Source organism: Protopterus annectens, chromosome 13.part0 (assembly GCF_019279795.1).
Source record: "Protopterus annectens isolate FY-2018-M chromosome 13.part0, PAN1.0, whole genome shotgun sequence".
Lineage (NCBI taxonomy): Eukaryota > Metazoa > Chordata > Ceratodontiformes > Protopteridae > Protopterus > Protopterus annectens.
Window position 1 is genome coordinate 1,185,168,753 of NC_056747.1, and position 15,684 is coordinate 1,185,184,436.

At 44.9% G+C, this 15,684-nt stretch overlaps 1 protein-coding gene across 1 annotated transcript in view; it reads left to right on the top strand.

Moving 5' to 3' along the window:
• Positions 1-15,684, top strand: part of CDC27 (cell division cycle 27) — a 2,763,676-nt gene that overhangs the window by 2,549,228 nt on the left and 198,764 nt on the right. Inside the window, exon 23 of the mRNA XM_044055179.1 lies at positions 2,496-2,676. Within this exon, the coding sequence (XP_043911114.1) occupies positions 2,496-2,676 (181 nt within the window). The remainder of the gene's footprint in view (positions 1-2,495; positions 2,677-15,684) is intronic.

Sequence of the window (15,684 nt, forward strand, 5' to 3'; positions counted from 1 at the left end):
CCCCAGAACAGCAAATGCCATGAATTTTTCACTCTCTTCCCGGCCACCCTCCCAGAGACGCTCTAGTCCATGATTGGCCCCGGGGTCTCCTGTCTGCCTTTCCCCCCTTTCCATTAATCACTCAGTTGATTCAGAAAGCTACCGCCTTGAGATCCACGATGATCCTCATTGCTCCGTACTGGCCTCGACAAATATGGTTTCCATTCCTGCACCATTACCTCTTGGAGCAGCTCTGGCATCTGGACCCAGTTCCAGATCTCTTGACCCATCAGTCGGGCAAGCTGCACCAATCTCTCCCCTCTCTCAACCTCACAGCTTGGTTGCTCCACTTCCAACCTTAGCCAGGCTTCCCTTTTGTCTCCCATTCGGTACGTGACATCATTTTAGCTTCTCACAAATCTTCTACCAGGAGGATTTATGCCAGCAAATGGAAACGTTTTTCCTTCTGGGCAAAATCTAGGAACATAGACCCATTTGTGGCTCCTATCCAATCGGTCTTAGATTTTTTGGCCGAACTCTTTCATTCGGGTTCTTCTTCCTCCACTATCAGTGTCCACTTAGCGGCCATTTCAAATTTTCATGTTGGCTTGGCAGACTCCTCCATTATGTTTCATAAACTTTGTAAAGCATTCCTCAAAGGTATCTTTTTACTCAAGCCCCCGGTTAGACATCCCCCACCGCAGTGGGATTTGAATCTAGTTTTAACCTCTTTGATTCTCCCTCCCTTTGAACCTGCGGCTTCCTGTTCCTTGAAGTTACTCTCAGGGAAAACTTTGTTTCTAGTAGCCCTAACCTCTGCGAGGAGAGTCTCAGGACTTCACGCCCTTTGCGTTCATCCTCCTTACCTTGTTTTCCATAAAGATAGAGTGTCCCTCAGAACAAACCCCTCCTTTTTACCCAAGATATCTTCTGAGGCAAATCTAAACCAGACTATTGATCTCCCAGATTTCTTCCCTAATTACTCTGACAGAGCGGAACAAAAGTTGCATTTCTTGGATGTTCATCGCCAACACCGTTACTACTTGGATAGAACCAAGAAAATTAGGAAATCTGACCAGCTCTTCCTATCTTATGCTGAGGGGAAGAAAGGCCTTCCAGTTTCTAGATGGTTGGCCTCAGTCATCACTTTCATCTATGAACTGAGGCATCAAAAGCTTCCTTCAAGACCTAGAGCCCATTCAACTAGAGCCTTAGCTACGTCTATAGCCTTTCAGGATAGGTTGCCCTTAGATTCAATGTGTGTGGCAGCCACATGGGCCTCTCCCCATACTTTTATTTCTCATTACAAATTGTACATGGCCTCCAGAAGCCGAGCTAACTTTGGTTCCACAGTCCTCAAGAGTCTGTTCCAACGAGCCACCCAGGGTTAAGGTGCTAGGGACGCGGCCCCATCCAGCAAGAATGAAGGCGAGATTGACAACTTAACATTGAGAAGTTATGTACCTATCATAACATTCCATGTTAGTTGTCTTCTCGCCTTCTTTCTTGCGTCCCGCCCTCCAACCCCTAGCCTGGACAGACCGTTAGGATCCTAAGGAGCCTTGCCTTTCTCCCACTATGGTCTCCAGTGGTTATCCTTTTCTTGGGATGGCTATCTACATGAGTATGCCATTCTCTCCTTTGTTCTGGGGGCAAAACTGCTATAGTGTTAGCTATCAAACGAGATCTGGGTAGTTAGCGCCTAGCATTGTGGGATACAGGGTTACCTCGAGCCGGTAAAAAATAGCTCTCGAGCTTTGGCATAAGCAGAGTATCTGCTCCAAACCCATCCAGCAAGAAAGAAGGCGAGAAGAAGACAACTAACATGGAACATTATGGTAGGTACATAACTTCTCATTTTCTGACTTGTTCCTTTTGAGAAGATTGAATGGGGGAGTTCTGTTCTTTAAGACTGCATTATCTTTTGTATTTATACATAATTTTTGAGAGGCTAGTAAGGTTAGATTGTGTTAGTCTAATTCTTTCAGGGTGTAAGGTAAAGCAGTAAATGTTTTTCTCTACTTTAACCTGTCCTAGTTATTTACATGTACCTGCATCTGTGTGTGTTGAAATCTTCTAAAGCCCTCCTGCTTTGTAAGCTGACAGGTGCAACCTTACTGGCCAATGCCAGGGTAAGTTTTTGTGCCAACAGCTACAGAAAGTGGAATTCCCCAAGTTTCATGCACATGAGAATACTGAAACATTTTTGGCTGTATTCATGGATTCTGTCACTCAAATGGAAAATCTGAGTAAAAGCTGACTGATTTACAGGGTATCTAGGTGCTCCACTCTTATTTTCCTCCACTTGTAACTCAAGCTGGTTACATCAGGTCGACATTTAACACACCATATGTAAACAGAGAAGGAGAGTATGCAGTACAGGCTAAATTATTCTGCAGCTTTGAATTGTGTATAACATCTGGTGAATCACTCCGGTGCATTATGTGCATTTGATGGCCCCCCTTTGCACAGTGTATTTGCTGCTGAGTGATGCATGTATTTTCTGTGAATTCCAGGTTTACAAGAAGTTAGGACAAACTCATCTGGCCCTAATGAATTTTTCATGGGCAATGGATCTAGACCCTAAAGGAGCAAACAATCAAATCAAAGAGGCCATTGATAAGCGCTACCTTCCAGATGATGAAGACCTTATAACACAGGAAGAGCAGAGCAGTGAATGTTTTCAATTTGAATCAGGTTAGTAACAGTCACGTTCTTAAGTTTGGGAACAACTTCAGCCCAGGAAAGAGATGGTAAAAATATTATAAAAATAGCTTTCCAATGCTTGTTTGTAGGTCATACCCAGAGAAATTGACTGTTCGCTCTACATCACATTTCAAAACCTTGCAATGGTTAATTGCTGGTGGGAGGAATGCATCTTCATCCACAAGTTCCTGTAATAAACAGTAGTAATTGCAAATGGCAGACCTCGTTAGTACTCCATACCTTTGTTCATCTAAAACCTCTTGTACTGAAAATGTTCCCTTATTTTAAACTGTTTTCTTTACTTATTCCTCTCTCTTCTGTAAAAGCATGTGGTATGTCTGTCTGCCTTTATTAGCCTGACTAAATGAAAGTGAGCAAAACTTACCTGTAGAAGTGAATTCCAAATATATTGTTTTTTTCCCCTTTGTACTCCTTTCATTTTTTATGGTCTGTTTATTGAGAGGAGTTTGACTTTTTTTTTTTTTATTTAAAAGTTGTATTTGCAGGAGCCTGTCATATTTTGGTGAAGATTAACCAGCTCTCTCTACCCTGTAAATCTGGTACATGTTTTCTCAGAAATGCATTTAAATGGCAGATCTGAACAATTCAGAACTCTTACCATGCCTTTAGCAATCTGATTGTCCTGCACTTCCCCTCAAATCTGATATCTCCACCAGTGCAAGAGCCAGGGACCTAAATCCTCCCTAACGGATAGATAAAACATGATGGAGGGATAAGTGTATAACCCAGCACCTCTCAAACCTCTGGAATAAACTACTACTCCATATTAAGCCATGTATCTCACTAACTTCCTTTAAACATACAGATAACAGGATGGGTATCCACAAGTTTTACTGTAGGATTGACAGGTATGGCTGTCATGGCAAAAAGAGATGTCTGCATGAGAAGTTTCTGGCAAGGCAAGAATGGTCTCATGCAACTTGGTGGGCTTGGAGTATCTATGAATCTTTTCCATTGATTCATCTTATTTTAGTTGACATTTTTTAAGTTCTGGAATGGAATATGATTTAGAAATTTGATTGAAAACTTACACTATTGTTTTTCTGATGTCCTTTTCCTTTGTTGCAGTATTCTTAGTGTGGGATTCCCCGCCTCGGGCGACCCAAACATCGTCTCCTATACAAAAGCTTAAGCCTGGCTGCTGTAGGTGCGTGGGAAGTTGCACGTTCGGGCCCAAAACCAGGGACCTTAAATGTGACGTCTGCACGCACAGACCTCAGAACTTTTCAGCCACAGTCGACCATCACATCGATCGCTTTGCTCCTTTACTTGAAGATGTCTAAAGCTAAGTACCACATTGGGGATTGTGACTTTTTTTTTTTTTTTTTGCTTGAGCTTGGTGTGCTGTATTTATTGTTAGCCAATGTCAACAAAGAAGGGTAATTGCTGATGCAGTTGACAGATTCCACATAAGGATACGCATGACCATTGTGTTTTCTGCCTAGGTCGAGAGCATGACCATACCACTTATTCAATTTGTCAGTCTTTTGTACCCAAGGCTCTCTGAAGCCATCTGGCTGCCCTCAATCTATATTTAGAAAACCAGACACTCAAAAAACTTGCACTCAGGATGGATCCCGAATCAGTCTCTCCGACAGAACCACCTAGGAAAAAGGCCAGGATTTCCAGGCCTCCTTCCTCTGCCTCTCCATCGGACATCCCACCATCTTCCAATTTAGGGGTTGAGGGACGTCCAATAGAAACGTCTACTTTGGCTCCCCTTAAGGAAGCCGCATCGGAAGTAAATGCCATTGCGTTCACAGAGATAGCTCTGACGCAGGTCCCCACCAATGTTGAAGGGAAGCCGAGATCGGACGACTGACGGGGTGCCATTGCCTGAAGTTACTACCATTTCCCAGGCCCCTGAATCCAGGCCTTCTCCGGAAACAACTACTTTAAAAAGAAAGCAGAAAAAAACACCAGACACCACCTTCTGAAGAAATCCCAGACTGACAATCCCTTACCAACTCTTTGATGCAGGCCTTCATGGTCCTTAGGCCCACGGTCTCTTCCTCCTCCACCATTCCAGTGCTCAGTCCTAGGCCTGCCTCAGCCACTTCTCTCCCTCTGCCTACTGCCCATGAAGGGGAAGAACAACAGGAACCTTACTATTCTTCCTCAGAGGAATCAGTCTCCTATACTTCTCAAATTGATTCTCCACTTGAATTTTATTCCCCAGATGAAGAATCCATAGAAGGGGACTCTCCACCAGAGGATATCACCTTTGGGGAGACCATCACTAAGATGGAAGAGTACTTTAAATGGGACACTTCCGAAATGACTGAAACACAAAGGAGATACTTTGAATTACTCCAAGTGGAATCTCCCTCACCTTCAGCCATCCCACCAGTCATTCCTGCCTAAGTTGATGCATTCACCTCAGCATCAAAGAAGCCAGACTCACAACCACCTGCCACAAAGAGACCAGACCGATTCTATAAAGTTCCCGATGAGCAAAAATTCTTAGTTAAACCACCTCTGGCAGACCCTGCAGTGATTACTGTATCTCTTGACAAGCAATCAAGACTGATGGTTACAGCATCTCTTCTGGCTACTGACAAAAATAGCAAAAGCAAGGACAGGATAGGAAAGAAGGTTTATACCTTTTCCACCCTTGCCTTCAGAGTTATCAACTATCAAACCCATGTGATATATACGTCTTGGACCTAGTATTACAAGCCAATACTCTCCTGTCATCCACCCCTGACTGCCCTACCAAAACTGAGATAGCATCTAAACTGTCCCTGGCTTCTCAGGTAGCCAGGCATTCCATTAGATGCAGTTATGCAGCAGAGGCCTCAGCACGGTCCGCATCTTCTGCATCAGTACTTCGCAGATATTCTTGGCTACGCCACCAACCCCTACCAGAGGTTTCAAGTCAGAAATCCTAGATGTCCCACTAGACCACAACCTCCTGTTTGGTAAACAGTCTGCTGACCTGTTCAAAACCCTGCAGGAGAAAAGTAAAGAGCTTCAAAACATCAGTCACTTACTAGTGTCCTCTATTCCTAAATATTACAGAAATTACCCGGCTAAGACTGCCTTTGTCAGGAGGCCCCCTCTCTTCTGCTACCCCTTCCTTTTCTAGGCATAGGAGAAGAACCAGGAGGCAAACCACCTCCAGACCAGTTGCCTCACAAACCTACTCAATGACAGCCCTTTCAGGATAGAAGTAGACCCAACAACGCGTGACTGCCTTGCCCACCTCCCCTTGTCAGCCCACCTCTCCCACTGCCTCCCCATTTGAAAGTCCATCACATCAGACCACTGGGTGCTGGCAATAATACAAAACAGATATTTCCTTTCTTGGAAGGAAAACCCTCCATCCAAGGGGCATTCCTTTTCCCCAAAAAAATCAACTGCATCTCATTCCTCACATACTGCAAGACCTTCTGAACTTGGGAACTATAGAACCTGTCCCTCAAGGACAGGAAGGAAATGGTTTCCACTCAAGACTATTTCTGGTCCCTAAAAAAAGATGGGCATTGGAGACCAATACTAGATCTGTCCTTTCTAAACCTATTCCTAAAAGTTCCATCATTCAGGATGCTATCCCTTCAAACTCTACTCCCTCTACTTCCAGTCCAGGCATTTATGGCCACACTAGACCTAAAGGAAGCATACCTCCATATCCCCATAAAACCCTCCCAAGGAAAATTCTTGTGTTTCACTGGGCCCTGCTCTCACTTTCATTTTACAGCCTTGCCCTTTGGTTTATATACTACACCCAGGGTATTTACAAAATGCCTAGCCCCAGCTATAGCCTTCTGCAGAACCCAAGATAAGACACCCTTCTAAATCATCTGAGGTTCTCCATTTCCCTGCTTCAAAGCCTGGGATTCACCTTCAACATCCAAAAATCATCCTTACCCCCCCCCAAGCAGGACAAACTCTTTATGGGCTGCAGGATCAGAACAGACCTGATGTGGGCTTTCCTCCCTCAGAACTAAGTTCTTTCCCGATCTACTCACTTCGTAAGCCTGTTGCAGGTTCAGCAGATATTTGCAAGACAATTCTTGCAAATCCTGGGGCTAGTGGCAGCCACCATCCCTATGCTGCCTCTAGTTAGAATGCACATGTGAAAACTGCAGTTTTACTTCAAAAATGTGTGGTGTCAACACCAACATCCCTTAGTGCGCCAAATTACACTCCTGCCCTGCCTCAAAGCAGAACCTAGGTGGTGGATCCAACAAATACTTCTGAACCCAGACCTTCCTCTCCAACCATCCATCGCAATCCAGCACATGCATACAGATGCATCAGACCTAGGGTGGGGGGCTACCATGAAGGGCTTCGTGGTACAGGAGACCTGGCACCCTATCCTCCAAAAAAAACATATCAATGTGAGGGAAATGACCTTAGATGTTCTTCATCTCACATTGCTGCAGTCCTTACTTATGGGTAGTCCGCTGTCCTCGGTCGGCCCGAATACCAAAGTATAAGGCTGACGTCGGTCATAGATCTGACATCAGAGCGTCAGGGTATAAAGGCGCATGACCAACGTCATATCCTCAGTCTTTTTTGCCGCATGGTCCGATGCAGAAGCAGCGTTGCAAGTGCCGTTCGGCGTTCTGAAATTTTTCGGTTTCAGACTGATACCAAGTTGGGCTAAGTACCCGTTGGGAATATTTTGTTTTTCTTGCCTCAGTTACTTACCGGATGTCAGAAAAAGTGAATAATTGTATTTCTTGTGGGAAACAGATACCGCATAGGGATTATCACTCGCTTTGTATTCCTTGTCTGGGACCGAGCACGGCGTAGTCGGGTGTCGGTTTTGTGCTAGGTTTAATAAGCGCACTATAAAGGGAGGTTAGATTGCGCTAGGTTAGTCTTTGGCAAGAGGTGTAATTATAATATGCCGTCGGATGTTCCGGCGCCTGCTTCTACTAAGAAGCGCAAAGACAAATCTTTAAAGCCTAGGCAGGATGATTCGTCGCTACAGCTGAACAAGTGGATCCGGCTGAAGTTTCTGTTGAGTCCCAGGGGGAAACTTTGATTTTACAGGATGTGGTCTCTCAGGAGTCAGGTCAGGCTGAAGGGGCCTCTCAGGTTACTGTTCTCCCTTCTATGCCTAAGGTGGTTAGGCCTTCTGCTACTATTACCAAGGCACCTTCTAAGGGCAGGTCTGTTTTGCCTTCCTCTGCTGTCAGTCCTGGTTCTTCAGGGTCTGTACCTAAAAAACACATGCTTAAAATGGCAGAGGATTTGATTACTTTAATTAGAGGTTCTCTGCCCCCTCCTGATATGAGGCCCAGGATGGAGCCAGAGTTGGAGAGCTTGGAACAGGCCTCAGATGATTCAGAGTCTTCTACTGAAGACATTCAAGATTTCCCTCCTTATTCGGATTCTGATGCAGAGGATTCCACTCCTTCTGCTTCTCCTCCAGAGGATTTTTCATTTTCAGAAACTCTACATTCCATGAGGGAGCATTTTAAGTGGGAAGGACAGGATTTCTCTGATTCACGAAAGAGACTTAGGGAATTCTTGTTTTTACCACAGCATAGACCCTTAGCTATACCTCCGGTTTTGGTTGTTGTTTCAGATGTTTTCTCGGAAGCTTCCCTTAATCCAGATTCTGTGCCTCCTGCTCCAGTTAAACCGGACAGGTATTACAGGGTACCTGAGGCTCATAAATATCTGTATAAGAGTCCTAGGGAGGATCCAGAAACTATTAGTCAGGGGCCTAAGGGTGTTAGAGCCTCTGTTGTTAAGAATCCGGTTCCTCTGGATAAGGAAGCTAGAGCTTTGGACAGATGGGGTAAGAAGGTTTATACCTCTTCTACTTTAGCAATGAGAGCTTTAAATTGCCAGTTTCATATGTTGAAGTATCAGAATTTCCTCCTTTCTCAGCTAAGATCTAAAGTGGATGCTTTGGCAGAGGGCATAGAGTGTAAAGAATTGCAGGATTTAGTGCATGTCTCTGAACAGGTGGGTAAGCACTCTTTGCAGTGTGGATGTTCTTCATCTCACATTGCTGCAGTCCTAACACTTGGGGGTAGTCCGCTGTCCCAGTCGGCCCGAATACCAAAGTATAAGGCTGACGTCGGTCAAGGCGCATTTGACTGACATCAGGACGTCAGGGTACAAATGCGCATGACCGACGTCATATCCTCAGTCTTTTTTGCCGCATGGTCCGAGGCAGAAGCAGTTTTGCGAGTGCAGGTTGGCGTTCTGAAATTTTCCGAAGTCGGAGTTTCAGACCGAATCAAAGTTGGCTAAGTACCCCGTTAGAATATTTTGGTTTTTCTTGCCTCAGTATTTAACCGGATGTCAGAAAAGTGAATAACTGTATTTCTTGTGGGAAACAGATACCTCATAGAGATTACCATACCTTGTGTATACCTTGCTTAGGGCCTGAGCACGACGTTGTTGGCTGTCGCTCTTGTGCTAGATTTAACAAACGCACTATTAAGAGAAGATTAGATTGTGCCAGGTTAGTTTTGGGAAGCGTTGTAATTACAACATGCCGTCGGATGCTCCGACGCCCGCTTCTCTAAAAAGCGCAAGGACAAAGCAGCGTGGAAGAACCGTCTGTCCCGGACGCCGGTTCTTTAGAGGACTCAGTGGAGCCAGTGGTTCTACCAGAAGTTCCTTTGGATTCTCAGGAGAGACTTTACTGTTACAAGATGTGTCCTCTCAGGAGGTAGGCCAGGCTGAAGGGGCTTCTCAGGTAGCTGTTCTCCCTCCCTTCCTAAGGTGGTTAGGCCCTCCTTCTGTTTCCAAGGCTTCTTCTAGAGGCAGGCCAGGGTTAACTTCAGTGGGGTCTCCCTAGTTCTTCAGGGTCTCTGCCTAAGAAACATGTGCTTAAAATGGCAGAAGATTTGATTACTATGATTAGAGGTTCTATGCCCCCTGCTGATAAGAGGCCTAGGGTGGAACCTGAGCTTGAAAGTTTTGAGCAGTGTTCGAGGCTTCTGAGTCTTGGTTGAAGACTTGCAGGAGTATCCTCCTTATTCTGATTCTGATGTAGATGACTCTACACCTTGCTTCTCCTCCTGAGGATTTTTCTTTTCAGAGACTCTTCATTCCATGAGGGAGCATTTTAAATGGGAAGGTCAAGATTTCTCTGATTCCAGGAAAAGGCTTAGGGAATTTTGTTTCTACCCCAGCATAGGCCTTTAGCTATACCTCCTGTTCTGGATGTGGTAGAGGATGTTTTTGCAGAGGCTTCCTGAACCCTGATTCTTTGCCTCCTGCCCCAGTTAAACCGGATAGGTATTATAGGGTGCCTGAAGCTCATAAGTATCTTTTAAGAGTCCTAGGGCAGACCCAGAAACTGTTTCTCAGGGCCCTAAAGGTGTTAAGGCTTCTGTTGTTAAAAATCCTGTTCCTTCTGATAAAGAGGCAAGGGCTTTGGATAGATGGGGAAAGAAGGTGTATACTTCTTCCACTTTAGCCATGAGGGCTTTGAATTGCCAGTTTCACATGTTGAAATACCAAAATTATCTCCTTTCACAATTGAAGTCTAAGGTAGATGCTCGGAAGGTATTGAGTGTAAAGAGTTGCAGGATTTAGTTCATGTTTCTGAACAGGTGGGTAAGCATTCCTTGCAATGTGGTTTTGATGCTGTACAGGCCTCTTGAGGGTGGCTGCCACTGGTTCTGTTCTTCGCAGGCATGCCTGGCTGAGGGATCAGAATTTAGCTGAACATGTAAAGACAAGGATTTTAGATGCTCCTTTACAATCTGATGTGTTATTTGGTGCGCCTGTGGAAGCAGTTTTAAAGAAAATGGAGGACAAGGCTAAGTCTATGCAGACTGTTAAAGATTTTGCAGGTTCAGCCTCCAAAGTTTAGTAGAAATTGGCCTACTAAGGGGTGGACTTATCCTTCTTATGATTCTCAGTCTAGGGGTAGATCTAGACGTGGTAGGGCAGAGCTCAAGGTTCTTTTAGGCCTAGAACAGGCAGTTCGCCTGCCCAGTCTTCTGGTGAGGGCAGGGGTCAGTCCTTTCGTAAGCAGACCCAATGACTTGCCTTTTCAGCTGCCAGAGCCTTCTCGTCTGGCAGCACCTTTGGGAGGAAGGCTGGCACTTTTCAAAGAAAATTGGAGTGTTATTACCCAAGACAGATGGGTATTGGATATCGTTCACCACGGTTACAGGTTTTATTTCCATACCTTGCCTCCTTTCAAAGGCATGCCAGACATTCCTCCTATACAAAGAAAAGAGGCTCACAAGCAAATTTCTCTGTTACTCCAGATAGGGGCCATTCAGCCGGTTCCTGTGCCAGAAAGGGGCCTAGGATTTTATTCTCGCCTGTTCCTAGTACCCAAAAAGGGGAACACGTGGAGACCAATTTTGGATTTGTCTATCCTCAACACTTATCTGGACATTCCCAAGTTCAAAATGTTGACGTTACAACAGCTTTTACCTCTGCTGGGCAAGGATCACTGGATGGTAACTTTAGATCTCAAGGAGGCTTACCTTCATGTGCCTATCAGACTCAGTTGCAGGAAGTATCTGCGTTCCGAGCTGGAAATTCATTATCAGTTCTCTGCATTGCCCTTTGGCTTATCTACTGCCCAGAGTATTCACAAAAGTTCTGGCTCCAGTTGTGGCTTTCTTCAGGCTAAAAGGAATGCAAATCTATCCTTACTTGGACGACTGTCTGATTCTGGCTCAAGAAAAGGACGAGCTTCTTCAGCATCTGGAATATGTGATAGCAGTGCTAAGATGCCTGGGGTATTCTGTGAACGAAATAAAGTCCAGTCTAGTACCCTCTCAAGACATGTGCTTTCTGGGTGTGTGACTGAATACAGCAGCCCAGATGGCCTTTTTAACCCCGGACAAACAAAAGAATCTTTCCCTTTACTTCCATCAACTATCTCTTCAGTCCGGGCTGACTGCAAGTACAGTCCTTCAAGCCTTAGGGTTCATGGCATCTTGTATTCTGGTGCTTCCCAATGCCAAACTGCATATGAGGAAGCTGCAATGGTATCTAAAAAATGTATGGACACAGCACTGCCAGGATTTGGACACTGTCATTCCAATAATACCTTGCATTCAAAAGGAATTTTTGTGGTGGGCTCAGGAATGTCACCTAAACAAGGGACTCTCTGTGACCCGGCCAGAGGCGAGTCAGATTCTAACGACAGATGCCTCAGACATAGCTTGGGAGCCCATCTGAATGGAAAGTGGATACAAGACAAGTGGCCTGCCAGACTACAGCATCTACATATCAACATGAAGGAGATGTTAGCAGTCCAGTTTGCATTAATGGCTTTCAAGGAGTTACTTCTTCCGGGGCAGGTGTTGATTCTAACAGACAACACAACTGTCATGTGGTACATCAACAAGCAAGGGGGAACACATTCTTATCCTCTATGCAGGCAAGCAATGATTTTGTGGGAGACTGCGCTCAGCTTGCAGCTAAATCTTCAGGCAAGGTTTCTGCCAGGAGCACAGAACTCCTTAGCAGATGTGTTAAGCAGGCAAATCATGGATCCCCACAGTGGAAACTGGATCTTCATGTATTTGAAAATTGACAGTGTCATGGGGAACTCCAGACATAGATCTGTTCGCTTCTCCACTAAACCACCAGCTGCCAAAGTTTTGCACAAAGGTTTCATCACACAGCTTGGAAAGTGGATGCTCTTTCGTTCAGTTGGGAAAATCTTCATGTGTATGCCTTTCCACCTCTGCCTCTCCTCCCAAAGGTACTCCTAAAGGTCAGACAAGACAAGCCAAGGATGATTTTGATAGCTCCAGATTGGCCTCGCAACACTGGTACCCATTACTGAGGAATCTGGTAAGGAAGCCTCCATGGCCTTTACCTTTAATTCCACACCTTTTGTCTCAGAGGGACGGTCATATACTCAATGTCAAGCTTCACTCTCTTCATCTAACAGCCTGGCATATTCTGTTTTGAACCACAGCAGGTCTCAACTTCCTCAACAAGTTTTGAATGTGATTATGGAAGCCAGAAGACCTAGTACACGAAAGTGTATGCAGAAAAATGGAAGAGATTTTTATTTTGGAGTGCAGCTAAGGATTTGGATGTTTCTGAGCCTAATTTGAGTGTGGCTCTTCAATATCTTACTGAGTTATTGGACAAAGGTTTGTCTTTCTCTTCCATTAAGATTCATGCTGCAGCAATTTCAGCTCACTATGATTGTGACCCACCATTGTTTTCTCATCCTTTGTTCAAGCAATTTCTTAGAGGGCAAAGAATATAAGACCCCCATGAGCTCCTACTCCTGCTTGGGACCTCAATTTTGTGTTGGAGAAACTTACTCTACAACCTTTTGAGCCTCATGCTACTGCTGAATTGAAATACTTGTCATGGAAGACTGCTTTTTGTTGGCCATTACTTCTGCAAGAAGGGTTTCTGAATTGCAGGCCCTTATGGCGGTTGAGCCCTTTTTGATTTTTCATAAGGATAGGGTATCATTACGTACTAATCCTTCATTTATGCCTAAGGTGGTTTCTAGTGTGGCTTTAAACCAAACTATTCATTTGCCTACTTTTATGCAGATCCCCAAAATAGGGGAAAAGATTTTGCACACTTTAGATGTACACAGGCAGTTGCGTTATTATTTAAGCAGGACTAGGGATTTTAGGCAGTCTCAGCAGTTGTTTGTTTCTTTTGCTTTGAGTTCTCAGGGCAAGCCTGTGTCAAAACAAACTATATCTAAGTGGATTGGGTTTTGCATTGCATTCTGTTATTCCCATCATGGCAAGGAGATTCCAGCTGGGATTAGGCCTCATTCCACTAGGGCTACTGCCACTTCAACAGCATTTCTAAGGGGGTGGCAACTAAGGATATTTTGGAGGCAGCTACTTGGAGTTCAGTGCATACTTTCTCCAAGCATTACCACCTTCCTCTCTATTCTAAATCCAGGGCTGGTTTTGCCACTGCTGTGTTGCAGGGCATTTTGGCAGCTCCTGCTTCATTATAGTTTAGCCATCCTCCTGACCTCTGCTTTGGGATTCTACCCAAGTGTTAGGACTGCAGCAATGTGAGATGAAGAACATAGTACAGTTTTGTACCTACCATAAATGTAGATGTTCAAGATCCACATTGCTGCAGTCCAATCTCCCTCCTTCCCTCTGTGTTTAGGGGTGGTTGTGTGGGTGGGGTTCTATTTTGTAAATTTGTATATATTGTACATATATTAGGTACAGGAGTGTTTGGTGTTTTTTGGTTTTGGCCTTATCTTTTTAGGGTCTTCTGACATCTGGGGCAAGAAAAGACTGAGGATATGACGTCGGTCATGCGCATTTGTACCCTGACGTCCTGATGTCAGTCAAATGCGCCTTGACCGACGTCAGCCTTATACTTTGGTATTCGGGCCGACTGGGACAGCGGACTACCCCCAAGTGTTAGGACTGCAGCAATGTGGATCTTCGAACATCTACATTCATGGTAGGTACAAAACTGTACTTTTTGATGCTTTACAGGCTTCTTCTAGGGTGGCTGCCACTGGTTCAGTTATTCGTAGGCACGCCTGGCTTAAGGATCAGAATTTGTCTGAGCATGTTAAGTCTAGAATTTTGGATGCCCCTTTACAGGCTGAAGTTTTGTTTGGTCCTCCTGTGGAGTCAGTCTTGAAGAAAATGGAAGACAAGGCTAAATCTATGCAGACTGTTAAGGATTTTTTGCAGGTACAGCCTCCAAAGTTTAGTAGAAATTGGCCTACTAAGGGATGGACGCACCTTCTTCTGATTCTCAGTCTAGGGGTAGATCTAGGCGTGGTAGGGGCAGAGCTCAGAGTACCTTCAGGCCGAGACAATGGAGTTCGCCTGCTCAATCTGCTGGTGAGGGCAGGGGCCAGTCCTTTCGTAAACAGGCCCAATGACCGGCATTTTCAGCTGCCAGATTCTTCTTGCCTGGCAGCTCCTTTGGGAGGAAAGTTGGCTCTTTTCAAGCAAAATTGGCATTTAGTCACCCAGGACAAATGGGTATTGGACATTATAAACCGAGGTTACAAGTTTTATTTCCATACCATGCCTCCTTTCAAAGGCATGCCAGATGTCCCTCCTCGGCAAAGGATAGAGGCTCACAAACAAATTTCTTTACTTCTTCAAATGGGAGCTATACAGTCCGTTCCTCTGTCAGAAGTGGGCCTAGGATTTTATTCTCGCCTGCTCCTGGTTCCAAAGAAAGGGAACACGTGGAGACCAATTTTGGATTTATCCATCCTCAACACTTACCTGGACATTCCAAAATTCAAGATGCTGACTTTACAACAACTTTTACCTCTGTTGGGAAAAGATCACTGGATGGTTACTCTGGATCTCAAAGAGGCTTACCTTCATATTCCTATCAGGCCCAGTTGCAGGAGGTATCTGCTGGCTGGAAATTTACATTATCAGTTCTCTGCATTGCCCTTTGGCTTATTTACTGCGCCCAGAGTGTTCACAAAGGTTCTGGCTCCAGTGATAGTCTTTTTCAGACTAAGAGGAATACAGATTTATCCTTATTTGGACGATTGCCTGATTATTGCACAAGACAAGGACGAACTTCTTCATCATCTACAGTATGTGATGGTAGTGTTAAGATGCCTGGGGTATTCTGTGAACGAAACAAAGTCCAGTCTAGTACCCTCTCAGGACATGTGCTTTCTGGGTGTGAGACTGAATACAGCTTCCCAGATGGCTTTTTTTGACCCCGGACAAACAAAGAAGCCTTTCTCTTTATTTCCATCAAATGTCTCTACAGTCCAGGCTGACTGCAAGGACAGTCCTTCAAGCCTTGGGGTTCATGGCATCTTGTATTCTGGTGCTTCCCAATGCCAAATTGCATATGAGGAAGCTTCAATGGTATCTCAAAAATGTATGGACACAGCACTGCCAAGATCTAGACACTGTCATTCAGATAATACCTTGCATTCAGAAGGAGTTTTTGTGGTGGGCTCAGGAATGTCACCTAAACAAGGGACTCTCTGTGACCCGACCAGAGGCGAGTCAGATTCTAACGACAGATGCCTCGGACAAGGCTTGGGGAGCACACCTCAATGGAAAATGGGTGCAAGACACG